Source organism: Euleptes europaea, chromosome 8 (genome assembly GCF_029931775.1).
Source record: "Euleptes europaea isolate rEulEur1 chromosome 8, rEulEur1.hap1, whole genome shotgun sequence".
Lineage (NCBI taxonomy): Eukaryota > Metazoa > Chordata > Lepidosauria > Squamata > Sphaerodactylidae > Euleptes > Euleptes europaea.
Genome location: NC_079319.1, coordinates 20,723,551 through 20,739,609, shown reverse-complemented (window position 1 = coordinate 20,739,609; position 16,059 = coordinate 20,723,551). Strand labels below are relative to the sequence as shown.

The following is a 16,059-nucleotide window of genomic DNA, read 5'->3' as shown; positions in this document are numbered from 1 at the left end:
CTAGCATTTGTAATCTTAATTCTTGGCACAGCCTGCCAGTCAGTATTGCAAATTAATACTGTCCAAAAGAAAGTTTTTAGACTACAGCAATCCTTTCAGCAGGCAGACCCTATCACTCTGCAGACTGGAGCCCAAAAACACAGCTATCAAATCCTAAATTATGTTTATGGATATAACACCCTACAGGTTACAATAAATAACCCAAACTGATGAAGGCCGCAGACTCTGGTAACTATTATTCCTTCACAGTATTCATTCATGTTACCAAGAAAAAAATAAGAAAAACCAAGAAGCCCTTTATCACTGTCGCTGGTAAACAGTCAACTACTCATTTGGAAATATTAGCAATTTTTAAAAAAGGAAAGATCTTCCAAATGTCCAGTGTATCTTTAGGGCAATGTTTTATTGCCTGAAATATAATGTGCCAATAAACCCTGGGAAGCGTCATGCTTGGTTTTGTATTCAGTTCTACACATGTGACTTCCACCTCTGAACGTTTCTTGCCTTGAAAATCCTACGGGGTTGCCATAAGTTGGCTGCAGCTTGATGGCAAAAGAAAGAAAGAAAGAAAAAGACAGCATATTACCAGGCTCTAATGTAATGAATGTAACTGCATCTTAAAGGTCAAAGATTTTATTTTGTTATCACTTTACCATTTCTTCAGAGGTAAGATGCAACAGCCGCTCAGCAATTGCTTTGCTCTGGGCAGGGTCCATGATTAATTCCCCCCGAGAATCACCAACGATCAGCTCTGGCCACATACATCCTTCTTCTTTCTTAATCAAGGATATCTCCAAACTGGAAGAGAAAAACACTGAGAGTTGACAGAGCTAGGATACATTTGTAAAGTATCCATAGACAGTATGGTTTTCATATGCAGATTCTGGAATACCAAAGTAATACAGCTCAAGCAGACACTTAGCTGTTATATTCTGAGCTGTTACATTCTTAGCTGTTCATATTCTAAGCATAGCACACAAATTTATCATCATGTAGTATTTGGCATTCTGATCATTTCAGCATTCAGGTATAGAATCATAGAGTTCGAAGGGGCCATACAGGCCATCTAGTCCAACCCCTTGCTTAGTGCAGGATCAGCCTAGAGCATCCCTGACAAGTGTTTGTCCAGCCTCTGATTAAAGACTGCTGGTGTGTGTGGGGAGAACTCACCACCTCCCTAGGTAGTCTATTCCACTGTTGAACAACTCTTACTGTAAACAAATTTTTCCTAATATCCAGCCAGTACCTTTCCGCCTGCAATTGAAACCCATTATTGCGAGTCCTCTCCTCTGCTGCCAACAGGAACAGCTCCCTGCCCTCCTCGAAGTGACAGCCCTTCAAATACTTAAAGACAGCAATCATGTCCCCCCTCAACTTCCTCTTCTCCAGACTGAACATTCCCAACTCCCTCAGCCTTTCCTCACCAAAGCAATTTTTAAAGCAACTGGTTTATCCTGATGACTGGAGATAAGCTTGAAAACAAGATCAAAGCTCAACGGAACGCTAAGGTTGCTTCAAGATTCTCGTCCGGCAAGATGGGCTCCTGGAGAGCACAGAAGCCAAGCTCCAGTGACCCAGGAACAGCTTATGAGCCGCACAGACCACATGTCCAGCATCCAACCTATCCCTCCATGGGGGAAGGGGCATGGTTCATAGAATTTGTGCTTGCATGTGATTCAGACTGGATCATGAAACTCTTGGCAGCCATAAATAACTGCGCGACTGCTACCATTAAAAGCCAGTAGGCTGCAAGCCGGAACTTCCTGTGGTTTGACTAGAAGAACAAAATTATGCAAAAATTATACCCAGAGATGACCTAAACAGCAACGGTTTGGATCCTACAAATCTGTTGTTCAAGTGCAGATCTCTCCTCCAGAGTCAGGAACCCGGCTCTGGGAGAAGACATGTTTTCCACCAGGAAAAAAAAAAGGCTCTACCGTTAGCTGGACAGCCCAACAGGACCCATACTGACAGCTTTCTCAGTTTGCAGAGCTGATCTTCCCAGGGTACATTATTTAAATTGCTTGGAAGCAGAATTTGTGTGAGGCAACAGCCTTGCCCTTTTAAGTCAAATCTGATTCTACAATAAGGCAGCTTCAGCTCAGTTTTATGGTCATTTACTTGAAAGTATGAGTCACTGAGATGAACAGGGCTTACTCTGAATAAGTTTGAAAGTTATTATATATTTATTGTTGAAGACTACAGTTTAAAGTAGCACCTTTCATCAGAAATCTTCTTTGCCCTGCCTCACTCAAGATCTACTGCTGGGTTTGGGGCATTCTTGTAAGCTAAATGCACCATAGCAAAAGGATCTCATGGGTAAGGATGTAGGAGCCTCTTGCGTTAACACCTTACACTCCTGTTTTTCTAGGACCCAACCCATACTTTCTAATGTTCTGCAGGGTTTTGTTGTACAGGTTGAGTATCCCTTATTTGGACATCCGAAATCTGGAGTGATCCGAAAACCCGACCTTTTGAGCCAGCATTACAGGCATTACTCTCAGGCCCTCAGCAGTGCCACTGCTGGTTCAGTGGACACAAAATTATTTAAAAATATTGTTTAAAATTACATTTAGGCAATGTGCATAAAGTATATATAAAACGTATATAAAACATAAATGAATTTTATGTTTAGACTTGGGTCCCATCCCCAAGATATCTCATTATGTATATGCAAAAATTTCAAAATATTCCAAAATATGGAAGAACCCAAAATAGGGACCACTTCTGGTCCCAAGCAGTCCGGATAAGGGATACTCAACTTGTACTAGTTTATTATTATGCAGTTTTTCTAGGTTAATTCATCCTCTTCTTTTCTCTCTCTCTCATAATACTAGAACGTGGGGTCATCTGCTGAAGCTGGAGGGTAACAGATTCAAAACAGATAAAAGAAGTATTTCTTCACACAATGCATTGTGGAACTCCCTGTCCCAGGATGTGGTGATGGCTGCCAACTTGGAAGGCATTAAGAGGGGAGTGGACATGTTCATGGAGGAGAAGGGTACTAGTAAAAATGGATACTAGTCATGATGCATACCTATTCTCTCCAGGATCAGAGGAGCATGTCCATTATATTAGGTGCTGTGGAACACAGGCAGGACAATGCTGCTGCAGTTGTCTTATTTGTGGGCTTCCTAGAGGCACTTGGTTGGCCACTGTGTGAACAGACTGCTGGACTTGATGGACCTTGGTCTGATTCAGCATGGCCTTTCTTATGTTCTTCTTCATTCCTTCCCCTGAACAATCAATGAAGCCCAAGGATAAAATCTCCCAGAAAACACATGTTGTGAACAAAACTGGATTTTTGTTTTGTTTTTAAGAAACACTGGTAAGAAAAGTTCTCTGTTGGTAGAGCAGTTCTCTGTCGGCAGAATTCTACAAAGACTATGAGTAGCTAAACGTATAATTTTCCACTTAAGGAGCATGCCTCTCTCATTATACTCCAACTCTTTAAGAACCATTTTTTTTAATGCAACTCACAGCAAAATAACTTGTTTAGCACAAGAGAATAATATGTCATTTTGGCACTTTATCAAAACATAATCATTACTGTGCCACTTTGCTTTATAGATAAATTTATTTATTAGAGAAGCCACTCATTCTTCTTTCCCCTAAACTGTCATTAATCCCTTCTGTCTAACAGAGGCCCAATCTCTAACCGCAGCTTCATATCCTGGCTCAATCCCTTTCTTGCTGCTTGATGTTTGGATGACTTACTCAATGTAAAAATGGAAGTGCAAGCCAGCTGCACCAGGCCCAGTGGTCCAGGTAGTCTGGCATCCCCTTTCCAGCAGTGGCAGACAGATGCCTCCTGGAAGTCCAGATACAGAGCACAAAGGCAACAGGGTCATCCTCTGAACGTGGGCATTCCATCAGGCCACCTTCTCCCGTACAAACCAACCCCTCTAGGGGTCTATCATATTCTGCCATGTTCAGATTATAAATGTCTATGCCAGGTCCTGTTGGCTGTATCTGGCTCCTTGAGAGCTCTTATCCGGACCACGGCCCGGCCTCCCCACCTCCCCAATTCTCGATCTGAGCTGGCAAGGCATGGCCCAGCCTGACCGAGTGACATTCGTGTCATATCCGGCCCTTGTAACGATTTGAGTTCGACACCCCTGGTCTTTGGTATTCTGAAGCTCATAACACCTATAGTCTAAACGTGCCAGGTAAAATCTCTGCAGCTTTTCAGAGATGCATCTCCAAAACATTGTTCCTGATGGTCATGGGAACATCAGAAAACAGCACAGGAGACTGAAGTCTGAAGGGAAAATCCAAAGAAATGTCTCTTTTGTCTCATGAGAGTCTTCTGTTGTAACTCTGATTAGGGCTAGGGTGGATGCAACTCAATGTTTATTTAAGCAAAAAACAAAGGTTTTAATTCACACATTTCAAAAGCACATGTGTGGAAAAGCTATTACAGATCATTACATGGTAGAGATGATCTCACTTAAAGAAATATAATTTGCAACTAGAGGGCTATAAGCAATCTGTTTGACTTCAGTCCTAACAACCTCTAGCAATAGCTGGAGATTCTTGTTCAGTTGTCAGTCTTTTATTACTGCTTAGCCATGGATTCCCTTGGGCGGCCTGGGATAACTTAAGGCTTCTCAGCCTGAACACTGTAGCTAGTCAGTGTTGGAAACCGAAAATCATGGACTAGATGTCAGGCTCTCCTCTGATCAAGCAGGGATGCTCTGATGTTCTTCCTGTTGAAAGAGCAGCGAAGAAGCTGGTGTGTAAATGAAAGGAGGCCAAGACTGTCATGACCCTCCGCAATTCCACTGAATCAGACTTTTCAGATGACAAGGAATTCTTCTCAGGCCCTGAGATCTGAGGTGAAGGAGTCTTTGAACGCTCCACAGGCTGACCCTGTGATCCTACCGCAGCTGCTAGGTCTGGATTGTGTCCCCAGAAAGCCAACACACCAGGAACCACCTGAGAAAGCCTGAACCCCCCAAGAGCACCTCCCAACAATCTGGAGCTCCTGTAGGAGTCCTATTAAGGTCCTGCACCTGCAGAGTCTTCCTCAGAGCATCAGGACCACCGACGAAGGAGGACGAGGGTGGAGGCCGGTACCAGAAGAAACTACAAGCAGCTCCCATAAGGCATGCTGTCGTTGCCTTGGCCCCTGCCTGCTCGCCGGCACACTCTGCCTCCTGCCTTGACTCATGCCACCTTCGTATCTGCCCCTCAATCTCACCTGCCCACCTCCATCCTGCCCTGACTCTGGCTCGTCTGCTTGCCTTTGCTCCTGCTGTCTGGTTGAGATATGCAAAGCGAGACCAAAGACTACAGAAGAAAAACAAGTTCACACCTCCTTGCTTTGCAGCTCCTTGGGCTACAACTCTCCTTCCCTGCACATATGGACTCCTATTTCAAACTATACTGCTTCTAACACTGCTGATTTTTTTTTTTTTGAGAGAGCAAAACATGAGTTCTCCAAGCAACACATTCAAGGCTGCTAAAAATAGAGCCTCTTTCAGGAGAGATACAGGGTTGAAACCAGGCAACTTTTTTCTTTTGCTCAATTTCACCTAATTCCTATCCTTATGACCATTCCACTTGTTTTTTTGGGCCATGAGGGTCCCAAGATCCCCAGCATAGTTGGTTGTGTTTTTTGGGGGGGCAAGTCTGAGGGGACCCTTCCCTACCTTTTTCACCAATGGAGAAGCTGGCTGGATCCAACCCCTGAACCCCCCCCCCCACACACACACATTTCCCCCTCATTGTTTGAATTCGTTCTGAAGATTTCCTCTGAAGCAGCAGTAGGATCCTCTAAACTCTCATGAAAACGATTTAAACCCCTTCACTTTTACATCTGCAGTTTGCTTCCAAGTGTAAACCAGTGTTGCCTTCGTTCAAACAGAAATTTAACACTGCCGCGGCTTAATGAAAAACATTGTTCTGCACTCATCCCCATTAAATAGTACAATACACAGCATAAGCGTCCATCTGATGCCCTCTTATGTAGGCAAACTCATGGATTTGTAACGCAGCGTAGAATGCAACAAAAGCTGCTCTTACACCGAGTAGCCAAGACAACCTCCTGCACTCATGCTGGAGGAGGAGAAGAAGAGGAGTTGGTTTTTATATGCCAACTTTCTCTACCACTTAAGGGAGTCTCAAACCGGCTTACAATCACCTTCCCTTCCCCTCCCCACAACAGATACCCTGTGAGGTAGGTGGGGCTGAGAGAGCTCTAAGAGAGCTGTGACTAGCCCAAGGTCACTCAGTTGGCTTCATGTGTAGGAGTGGGGAAACAAATCCAGCTCACCAGATTAGCCTCTGCCGCTCGTGTGTAGGAGTGGGGAATCACACCCGGTTCTCCAGATCAGACTCCACCGCTCCAAACCACCGCTCTTAACCACTACACCACGCTGGCTCTACGCAGGAGGGAGGAAACGTGCCAGGATAATACCCACAGATATCCCAAGGAGGACACTTGAAATACAAATAATTGAGTTAGATCTAGATTAAATCTTCGGCTGAGAAAAATTGCCTTCTGTCTGGGGAACAGAAATTTTGTGCATCCGCCCCCCCCGCCCCCCCCCGGGCTGCAGCCCGCTGATCTCCCAGAAATCGCAGGAAGGGCAAAATGATTTATTTAGAATATTTCTATGCCACCTCTTTTAAGTTCTGCTTGAGGCAACTTACAGTTAAAACAACACAAACATATATAAAAACAAGTCATTAATAATAAGCCATAAACAACATAAATTATGGACGAGGGTGAGCAAGCTGAAAACTTAAGCCTGACAAGACAGAGGTTCTCTGGTTTAGTACAAAGGCAGACCAGGGACTTCAGATCCCTCCTGCCTTGGATGGGGTTATACTCCCCCCCACCGCAGGTTTTTACATTATCTTTATACACCACTGCTTTGGGTATCTTAATTTCCTCTCCCTGGCCTGCCCTCGGTCAGTAACCTTCGAGACTTCTGATTACCGATTGCTTTACTGCGGAGAATTTTATGGATGGGATTGCTGCAAGCCAACAGCATTACTTTGTATTATTTTTGTGGTTCACTTGCTCAGGTGAGGGTCTCTTGGAGAGGCAGGGCAGAAACACTGCAAATAAATAAGCGTGCCTTCTTAGGAAAGCGAAATCCTTTTGCAGAATACCGACAGCACCAGTTAATTAAAGCAGAAACCTCTGGAAGGAGCCTTGCTTCTCATCATCGACAGGTTTACCTTAGGTTATTTGGCTTGTGCAGGAAAGCAAACCGTATTGGGAAGCAACAGCTCCGAGTCTTAAGGCTGCTGCTTGCTTAACAGCACGTCGATCTCTCTCTCTCTGCCGCGCTCATTCACATTTCTCTTTCTACAACAGCGCACAGCAGATGAGAGAAGTTGCGCGCCAGCAGGTGACATAAGGAAACCCAACACCAAAGGTCTGCCTGGAAGACGGACTGCTGGCAGGAGAGAGGCAAAGCTCCCGAGTTCCAAGTCATCAGAACAGCAGGCCGCAACACTGAATAATTGGTAGCAGAAATCCCTAGCGGCTACACTGTGGGGCTGAGTATCTGGCAATCCTCTCGAGCAGCTGCACAAGTTTGCAGAAAGGCACCGGAAAAAAAGATAAAAGCAAGCGCAGAACAGAATTGGCTCACAATTAGGTGAAAAAGAAGGAGGCTGATTTGTGACTGATCCCCAATGAGGAACTCACAATGGGGACCCTGGCAAAATCCTGCTTTTTATTTCACAGCAGAATACAAGTCTCTCTCCGTCTCCAAGCAAAAAAAGTCAACATTACATTCGGGCAAATGTCACTATATTTCCCCAAGACTACTCTGGGAAGGCAATGGGCCATTTTGCAGAGAAAGCAGGAAAACAATCTCATGCAGTGGGAATCTACTCTGCCGCACGCTAATCAAAAGCGGCAATCGGTCTGTTAATAGCCAAGAGGAGGTGTTTCTCCAATAGCAAATTCTGTGTAGCACTTAAAAAAAAATTTTAAGACAGTATTGGATTAAAAAAAAAAAAGCCAGATGCTAATTCCATTGACAGAGATAGTGGAAATGGATGAGGACCGCTTATCTCAGAGTGGCTGCATTAAAAAAAGACCCTCTCCTTTGGGAGCTGGAAGTAGAAGATTCTTCCTTAAGTGGTGGAGGAAGTCGGCATATAAAAACCAACTCTAATTCTTCTTTAGCAAAAATCAAACTATAAAGAGCTATCCTGGATGCATACAATTCAGACAGCTATGCAACATGCAAATGAGGGAAGGATGCCTCGTCCAACCCTCCTGTTTTTTAGACAGCTTGGATTTGACTTTCTGCAAATGGGCTGCCATTCACACAAACGAAAAGGAGGCACGGGAAAGGAAGTCAGAAGCCTGTCTGCAGTGTATGGCTTGGTCTTATAGCTTACTCAACTGCAGGCATAGCCATGAAGCTGGCATGAAAGGAATGTACCACTGTCCACGGCCAATAGTAGCATCGCCTGGCAACTTCCTATTCAGTACAAGCATACCTTGGGGATATTGTAGGTTCGGTTCCAGACTACTACAATAAAGCGAGTCACACAATAGTTTTGGTTTCCCAGTGCGTATAAGTTATGTTCACACTACACAGTAGTCTATTAATAGGAAAAAGTCCAGTAGCACCTTAAAGACTAACAAAATTTCTGGCAGAGTAGGAGTTTTCGTGAGCCACAGGTAGTCAGTAGTCTATTAAGTGAACAATAGCATTATGTCTTTAAAAATGTACTGTAATAATAATGAAAAAGTTTGAAATATCGTGAGAATTATCAAAATGTGGCACAGAGACATGAAGTCAGCACACGCTGTTGAAAAAATGGCACCGATAGACTTGCTCGAAAACGCAATGTCTGCAAAGCACAATAAAGCGAAGCTCAGTACAACGAGGTATGCCTGTACAACAAATCAGCCATCCATTTTCTACAGTTGCATAGAAGTCAAGTGATTAGAAAAAGCCTAGAAATCAAATTTGGGTTACTTGTTTCCTCAGCTACAAAGGCACAACATTAATCAGACCACGTAGTACTGCAATAAATACCTGCTATTTTCTTTAATTATCCATGCTGAGCTTTCATGGTCAATTGACGAATAAAGGGTTCCTTCCAACAGAGGAAGGAGTGGATCTTTCAGCGCTACGCTGATAGAATCCGGAGAAAAGCGAATTTGCACATCCTCCTTTATGAATTCTTCCGGTAGGCGAAAAGTGACTGTCAAATCTTCTTCACTCTGTTGCCAGTAGTAGAGGGGCTCTACAGAAACATGGAAGAGAATACGTAAGTGGGGAGCACAGGTTATTTTCCTCAGGAGCAACTCGGCAGCTGAGACTATGCACCTGTCTCCCAACATTATCAAGTGTTTTCCCAGGCCAGCTCTGCATCACTGGCAGAGGGCAGAGAAACACATGTTGTGATGACAGGACATGGGTAAGCTGCATCAAATGCTACAAAGGGAAGGGGGATTAGACACACCTGACGCGATTGGTGGCAGCCATATGTATACTGTAAAGCAGAGGTCCCCAACCTTTTTGAGCCCGCGGGTGCCTTTGGAATCCTGAGAGAGGGTGTTGACCCCAAAATGGCCACCATAGGAAGTGGAGCCAAATGAAAAATGGCTGCTGCAAAATATAGAGCAAAATGGGAGTATCTCCATCCTTGCACCTCTGGGGAACAAAAAAAGCCTGAAGGGGGGATGGGACCACACTCCGACTAAGGAAATCCTGGGTGCTTACAAGCCCTCGTGATCCTCCAGTGGCTGCCTGTTATTGCAACAATGGAAAATCCTTTCAACTGAACAAAGGCTGCCAGGGACCAGCCCTGACTGACAATGGTCCAACTCACTTTCTGAAAAGCTCAACATTGTTCCTTGATGCCCACAGGCACCATGTTGAAGATCCCTGCTGTAAAGTTTAGCTCTGCCCACAAAGCAAGACTTGTACCGCGAAACCTTGAGGGACTGCACTGAAGAACTCTGCTGACACTTGGGCTTCTCTTACAGTAGGTCTTGCATTGGGAAGAAACACGCACACATATGCCCCACCATGATGGGTAGCAGTATTAGTCTGTCAATAGCAGCAGAAAAGAGCAAGAGCCCAGTAGCACCTTAAAGACTAACAACGTTTCTGGCAGGGTATGAGCTTTCGTGAGCCACAGCTCACTTCTTCGGATACAGCAAGAATGTGAGTCCGTCTATCCTTAAGTAGAGAAGAGTGAATTAGACACACAATGGCAATGTAAATGACAAAAGCAAGTAAATGACATTAGCAGGCATGATTGAATAAGGTGTGATATGCAGAGGGGTAGTAGGCATGGAGAAACTAGCATTGGTAATGAGACAGGAATCCTAGATCCCTATTCAATCCAAGGGAACGCATTGTCTTGAGCTTCATTATTAGTTGTAATTCAGCAGTCTCTCTACGACCCATCATGTATACCATAGATGCTCCATGCTTACTCCCCATTCACACAATCTCCACCCACACCAAGAAATGGTTGTCGTCTGTGTTGTACAAGACGATGTGTCAAAATGGTACCTGACAGGAGAAGGAATGTGTTGATGCTCACTTACCAGTGACGGCATGGGTTCAGAACATTAAACAGCAAGTGACTATGAAACACACATGACCACATTCAAGTCTGTAGATCAAAAAGTTTACAGGAGCTTTTCTTCTCAGCAACTATAGTCTACTTTCAAACACACCTATACTATAGTGAGAGTTGTATAGGGTACATGAGTAAAAAGCATATAGGTTCACTTTCCTAAAATGAAAACAAAAACCCAGGGAAGAGATGCCTTGGACCTCCTCTATGAAGGCTACATCAATTTGGAGAACATTATGCAGGGTGGGTGTATTAACACCGTGTTAGTGCACAGCCTAGTAATAAGCTTTCACACACGTTGGATAATGCACTTTCATGGTTGTTTGCAAACAGGAAAATCCACATAGAGACAACTGCAAAAGTGCACTGGAAGTGCATTATCCTACGTATGTGAAAGCAGCCATACCCTGAGAAAGCCCTTGTGAAGAATGACCCTGTGACATGAGGCACCTCTTACAAAGCGCCAAACCACTGGTCAACCTAGTTTGGCATCATCTTATAACCAGCAGTAGCTCTTGAACATCGTGGGCGGAGAAAGGTCTTTCCCATCATCTGCTACTCAAGATCTTTTTTTAAACCAGAGATGAAAGGCTTTGGAGCTGGGACTCTGCATGTGCTGCTGTGCTACATCCTGATCTCAAACGAATTAACACCGATAGAGGATTTGCTCTATTACCAGTTATTTTACTCACTATGTTATACAAGCAGTTAACTGGGTATCCGAGGTTGGGTGAGAGGAAGATTTATATAAGTCTATGTAGAAATATTACAAATATAATTTATTAGAAGCGCTATGCAAAATTTAAAATTTTTAAAAGCATTAAAATAGCACAATGGCAAAACTTAGGTTGATATCTATAACCACAAACCCAAACGCGTTTCGGCCTCTAGGGCCTTCATCAGTGGTTAGTTAAAACCTTTTCTTAAGTCTGCACACATATATAGAAATAAATGACGTAAACAAATGCAAAAACAAACAGTTCGAAACCCAACCAGGTAAGTGATTATGTTGTAAAGTTTATTCTCAATTATTCAAACAACTGGTATATTGGGTTGTTGTTGTAGTACTGGTTAGTATAAGTCTCTCGTATATTTTGTGTGCAGATATGACTTCCTTTCCCGTGCCTCCTTTTCGTTTGTGTGAATGGCAGCCCATTTGCAGACGTCAAATCCAAGCTGTCTGAAAAACAGGAGGGTTGGAAGAGGCATCCTTCCCTCATTTGCATGTTGCATAGCTGTCTGAATTGTATAAGTCTCTCGTATATTTTGTGTGCAGATAAGTTGGCAGCCATCATCACATCCTGTGGCAGGGAGTTCCACAATGTAACTATTATTTCGTGCTTGAGATCTTACTGTTGAAGCGCTTGTTAAAAAGGTTAACAGCCACTGTAATATCCATGGGGTTGTTCCTTCAATATAAATTCGAGGGGGGGGGAAGTCACCCGTATTCTCCCATTTTGTTCCATCAGAGCTGAAGCCTCTCTCTCACCTAGGGAGCTTTTCACCAACTTAAGTGGCTTGTCCTCTGGCGGAAGAAGCCCTTAAGTCAGAGGAAGGCTTCTGACTTGACTGGATGGAGCGGCTGGATTCAGGCCAATTGTCAGAATCTAAACACGGCCAACATGTCTAAGAACGAGTATAAGGTTTCTTCAGAGAGGGAAGGCTTTAAACACAAATCCCGGATTTACTCTGACGGATTAGCCTGTCGTGTCATCACGCCCAGCATCCCGATCACCCCCTGCGGCTTCAGAAGTCAACACTTCATAGAATCAATGATGTGAAACGCTACGCGCGTGGAGAGGGCAAGCGGTTTCTGCTAACCTCGGCAGGCTGTCGGTTTATGTCTCGAGGCGTTACCCGAGTGAGGCTGCCACACAGCCTCAGGTAAAGGCCATCAAGCTATGCGGCCTTTCAAGCAAAGCCTCATGCTGACAATTAGCTGAAATAAGCTTGACATACTGCATTCAAATCATTGAAGGGGGGGGGGGGTAGAAACAGACGAAAAACATCAAACTTTACTGAGCGCACAAGCTACTTCGCTAGATAGTGTCAGGACCATGCATTTGACTTTTGCAAGGGTGACTTTCACAAGGGTGAAAGTACTTGAAGGGCTGTCATATAGAGGAGGGTGCCAAGTTGTCTTCTGTTGTCCCAGAAGGTCGGACTAGAACCAACGGGTTGAAATTAAATCAAAAGAATTTCCGTCTAGACATTAGGAAGAATTTTCTAACAGTTAGAGTGGTTCCTCAGTGGAACAGGCTTCCTCGGGAGGTGGTATGTGCTCCTTTCCTGGAGGTTTTTAAGAAGAGGCTAGATGGCCATCTGTCAGCAATGCTGATTCTATGACGTTAGGCAGATCTTGAGAGGGAGGGCATCTTGGCCATCTTCTAGGCATGTAGGGGTCACCGGTGTGTGTGTGGGGGAGGTAGTTGTGAATTCCCTGCATTGTGCAGGGGGTTGGACTAGATGACCCTGGTGGTCCCTTCCAACTCTACGATTCTATGATTCTAAGGGTGACTTTCAGAACAGTCCCTCTTTGAGGACACGTTTCCGTATCATACAGAAAGGATCAGTCCCTGGGGTCTCATCCCTGAGACAATATACCTAGTGGAGTCACAGTGTTTGAAGAATAACTAATTCCTTTACATTTTACCCTTTACAAGCAGACAGATTAATGTCATATGGCACACAAAGAGAAGATGGACTTTCTTCTCAGCACTGACAGCCAGCGTGGTGCAGTGGTTAAGAGTGGTGGTTTTGAGCAGTGGACTCTGATCTGGAGAACCGGGTTTGATTCCCTACTCCTCCACATGAGCGGCGGAGGCTAATCTGGTGAACTGGGTTGGTTTCCCCACTCCTGCACATGAAGCCAGCTGGATGACCTTGGGCTAGTCACACCCTCTCAGCCTCACCTACCCCACAGGGTGTCTGTTGTGGGGAGGGGAAGGTGATTGTAAGCCGGTTTGATTCTTCCTGAAGTGGTAGAGAAAGTCGGCATATAAAAACCAACTCTTCTTCTTCTTCTACATACCCTAGCATGAGCTAATGGTGAATTAAACAGGAGTTACTTTTTGTCTAAACTGATTGCATCTCAAAGGAAGTTCACAAATGTATCCTTGCTGCTAAAAATATTGTCGAAGGTGTTACTCCTCTGAAGATGCCGGCCACAGCTGCTGGCGAAACGTCGGGAAAGAAAATACCAAGACCACGGTTACACAGCCCGGATAACCTACGAGAACCGAGTATCCTTGCTGCTGTTTTCAGAGGCAATCCCACCTCCGCTTTCCCAGGAGGAAAGCACCTGAATTAGTGCAATCCTATGCAGAATTATTCCAGTTTAAGTTTGATTTTAATTAGATTTGACTATAGCAGCTCCGCAAAGGTTCGCACTGGAAGAAACAGTTTGCAAACTGGCAGTGAACCGTGCGAATTGTAGACATTTCATATTTAGTCATCAACAGTTATCTATGTTTTAGTCTACAGATCAGAAGGCACTGATAATGATTAAACACGCTTGCATTGGTACAATACATTGGTACACTTACATCAGTACAATGCCAAGCCCTGTGAGGAGAGGCTGAGGGAGTTGGGAATGTTCAGTCTGGAGGAGAGGAGGTTGAGGGGGGACACGATTGGTCTCTTTAAGCACTTGAAGGGCTGTCACTTAGAGGAAAAGTTGAGGGCAGCAGGAAAAGAGGAAGACCCAACAAGAGATGGACTGACTCAATAAAGGATGCCACAGCCTCCAATTTGCAAGATCTAGCAAGGCTGTCAAAGATAGGACATTTTGGAGGACTTTCATTCATAGGGTTGCCATGAGTCGGAAGTGACTTGAAGGCACTTAACACACACTTAGAGGAGGGCAGGGAGCTGTTCCTGTTGGCTGCAGAGGATAGGACTCGCAATAATGGGTTTAAATTGTGGGCAGAAAGGTACCAGCTGGATATTAGGGAAAAGGTTTTTTACAGTACGAGTTGTTCGACAGTGGAATCGGCTACCTAGGGAGGTGGTGAGCTCCCCGTCACTGGCAGTCTTTAAGCAGAGGCTGGACAAACACTTGTCAGGGATGCTCTAGGCTGATCCTCCACTAAGCAGGGGGCTGGACTAGATGGCCTGTATGGCCCCTTCCAACTCTATGATTCTATGAATAGAAAAAAGGAACTGTGGTGTCATCACTCAGGTCTCAGGTTCTCCTGGATTAATCTCTGTTCCTTAGAAGATTACAGTTCCAGCAGTAGTTAAGGATGTCTTCTACCGATTACACCTACTAAGGTGGTCATTTCTCCAAGACTGAGCTGTTGGTGGTGGTGGAAAAGGCCATCAAGTCACAGCTGACTTATGGCGACACTGCAGGGTTCTTAAGGCAAGAGACAGAGGTGGTTTGCCATTGCCTGCCTCTGCATAGCAACTCTGGACTTCCTAGGCGGTCTCCCATCTAAGTACTAATCAGGGCCAGCCCTGCTTAGCTTCTGAGATTGGCTGAGCGTGGGCTAGCCTGGGCCATCCAGGTCAGGATAGGACTGACCTAGTAGTCATTATTCATGCATAACCTGAAACCTGTGTGTGTTTGTTAAGTGCCATCAAGTTACTTGTGACTCATGGCGACCCTATGAATCAATGTCCTCCAAAGTGTCCTATCTTTAACAGCTTTGCTCAGGTCTTGCAAACTGAGGGCCATGGCTTCCTTTATTGAGTCAATGCATCTCTTGTTGGGCTTTCCTCTTTTCTTGCTGCCTTCAACTTTTCCTAGCGTGATTGTCTTTTCCATTGACTTTTGTCTTCTCATAATGTCACCAAAGTACAATAGCCTCAGTTTAGTCATTTTAGCTTCTAGGGTCGGTTCAGGCTTGATTTGATCTGTAACCCACTGATTTGTTCTTTTGACAGTCCACGGTATCCACAACACTCTTCTCCAACACCACATTTCAAAGGAATCTACTTTCTTCCTATCAGCTTTTTACTGAACGTTGAAGACAAAATGGGCTGTAAGTCAAACATATATGATCAGAAGCCCAGGGTTACCTTTTTTTTCTTCCTCCTTCCCCTTTCCGTTTTCCTCATGTTTGTTCTCACAGTTCTGCTTTATAAATGCGAAGGGTTTGTAAGAGACGACCATCAGACCTTCGCCGCTGGGCTCTATGGCTGCGTAATGAGGAACCGACTTTCCTTGAAGAACCCAACGCTTAGAAACCTCATACTCTTGGACACCTAGCGAAAAGAAGAACACGGTATTAATTCGTTCAAGTTTGTCTTCAAAACAAAAAGGGAATATTTGGCGAACAAAAAAGATCACGTTTAATGCAGTGCTCTCCCAGCTCATCCTGCCTGTAACAACCAAAGTCAAGGAACACCAAGCTCTGAGCAGATGTCTTGAAAAATGCTCCATCTAGCTGGATTTTAGTATCAGTTTCACCAGGTTGTAAGGGAATCCCCAGGTAGTGAAAAGGAAACTAGTATTATGCCAGCTGGGGTCCCAGGGTGAAA

At 44.5% G+C, this 16,059-nt stretch overlaps 1 protein-coding gene across 1 annotated transcript in view; it reads right to left on the bottom strand.

Annotated features, from left to right (window-relative positions):
* The window catches only part of NUDCD1 (NudC domain containing 1), a 61,457-nt gene that overhangs the window by 19,454 nt on the left and 25,944 nt on the right, over window positions 1-16,059 (bottom strand). The window contains exons 5-7 of the mRNA XM_056854256.1: window positions 15,598-15,783; window positions 9,018-9,228; window positions 654-798 (exon numbers count right to left, since the gene is read on the bottom strand). Coding sequence (XP_056710234.1) covers window positions 654-798; window positions 9,018-9,228; window positions 15,598-15,783 — 542 coding nt within the window. The remainder of the gene's footprint in view (window positions 1-653; window positions 799-9,017; window positions 9,229-15,597; window positions 15,784-16,059) is intronic.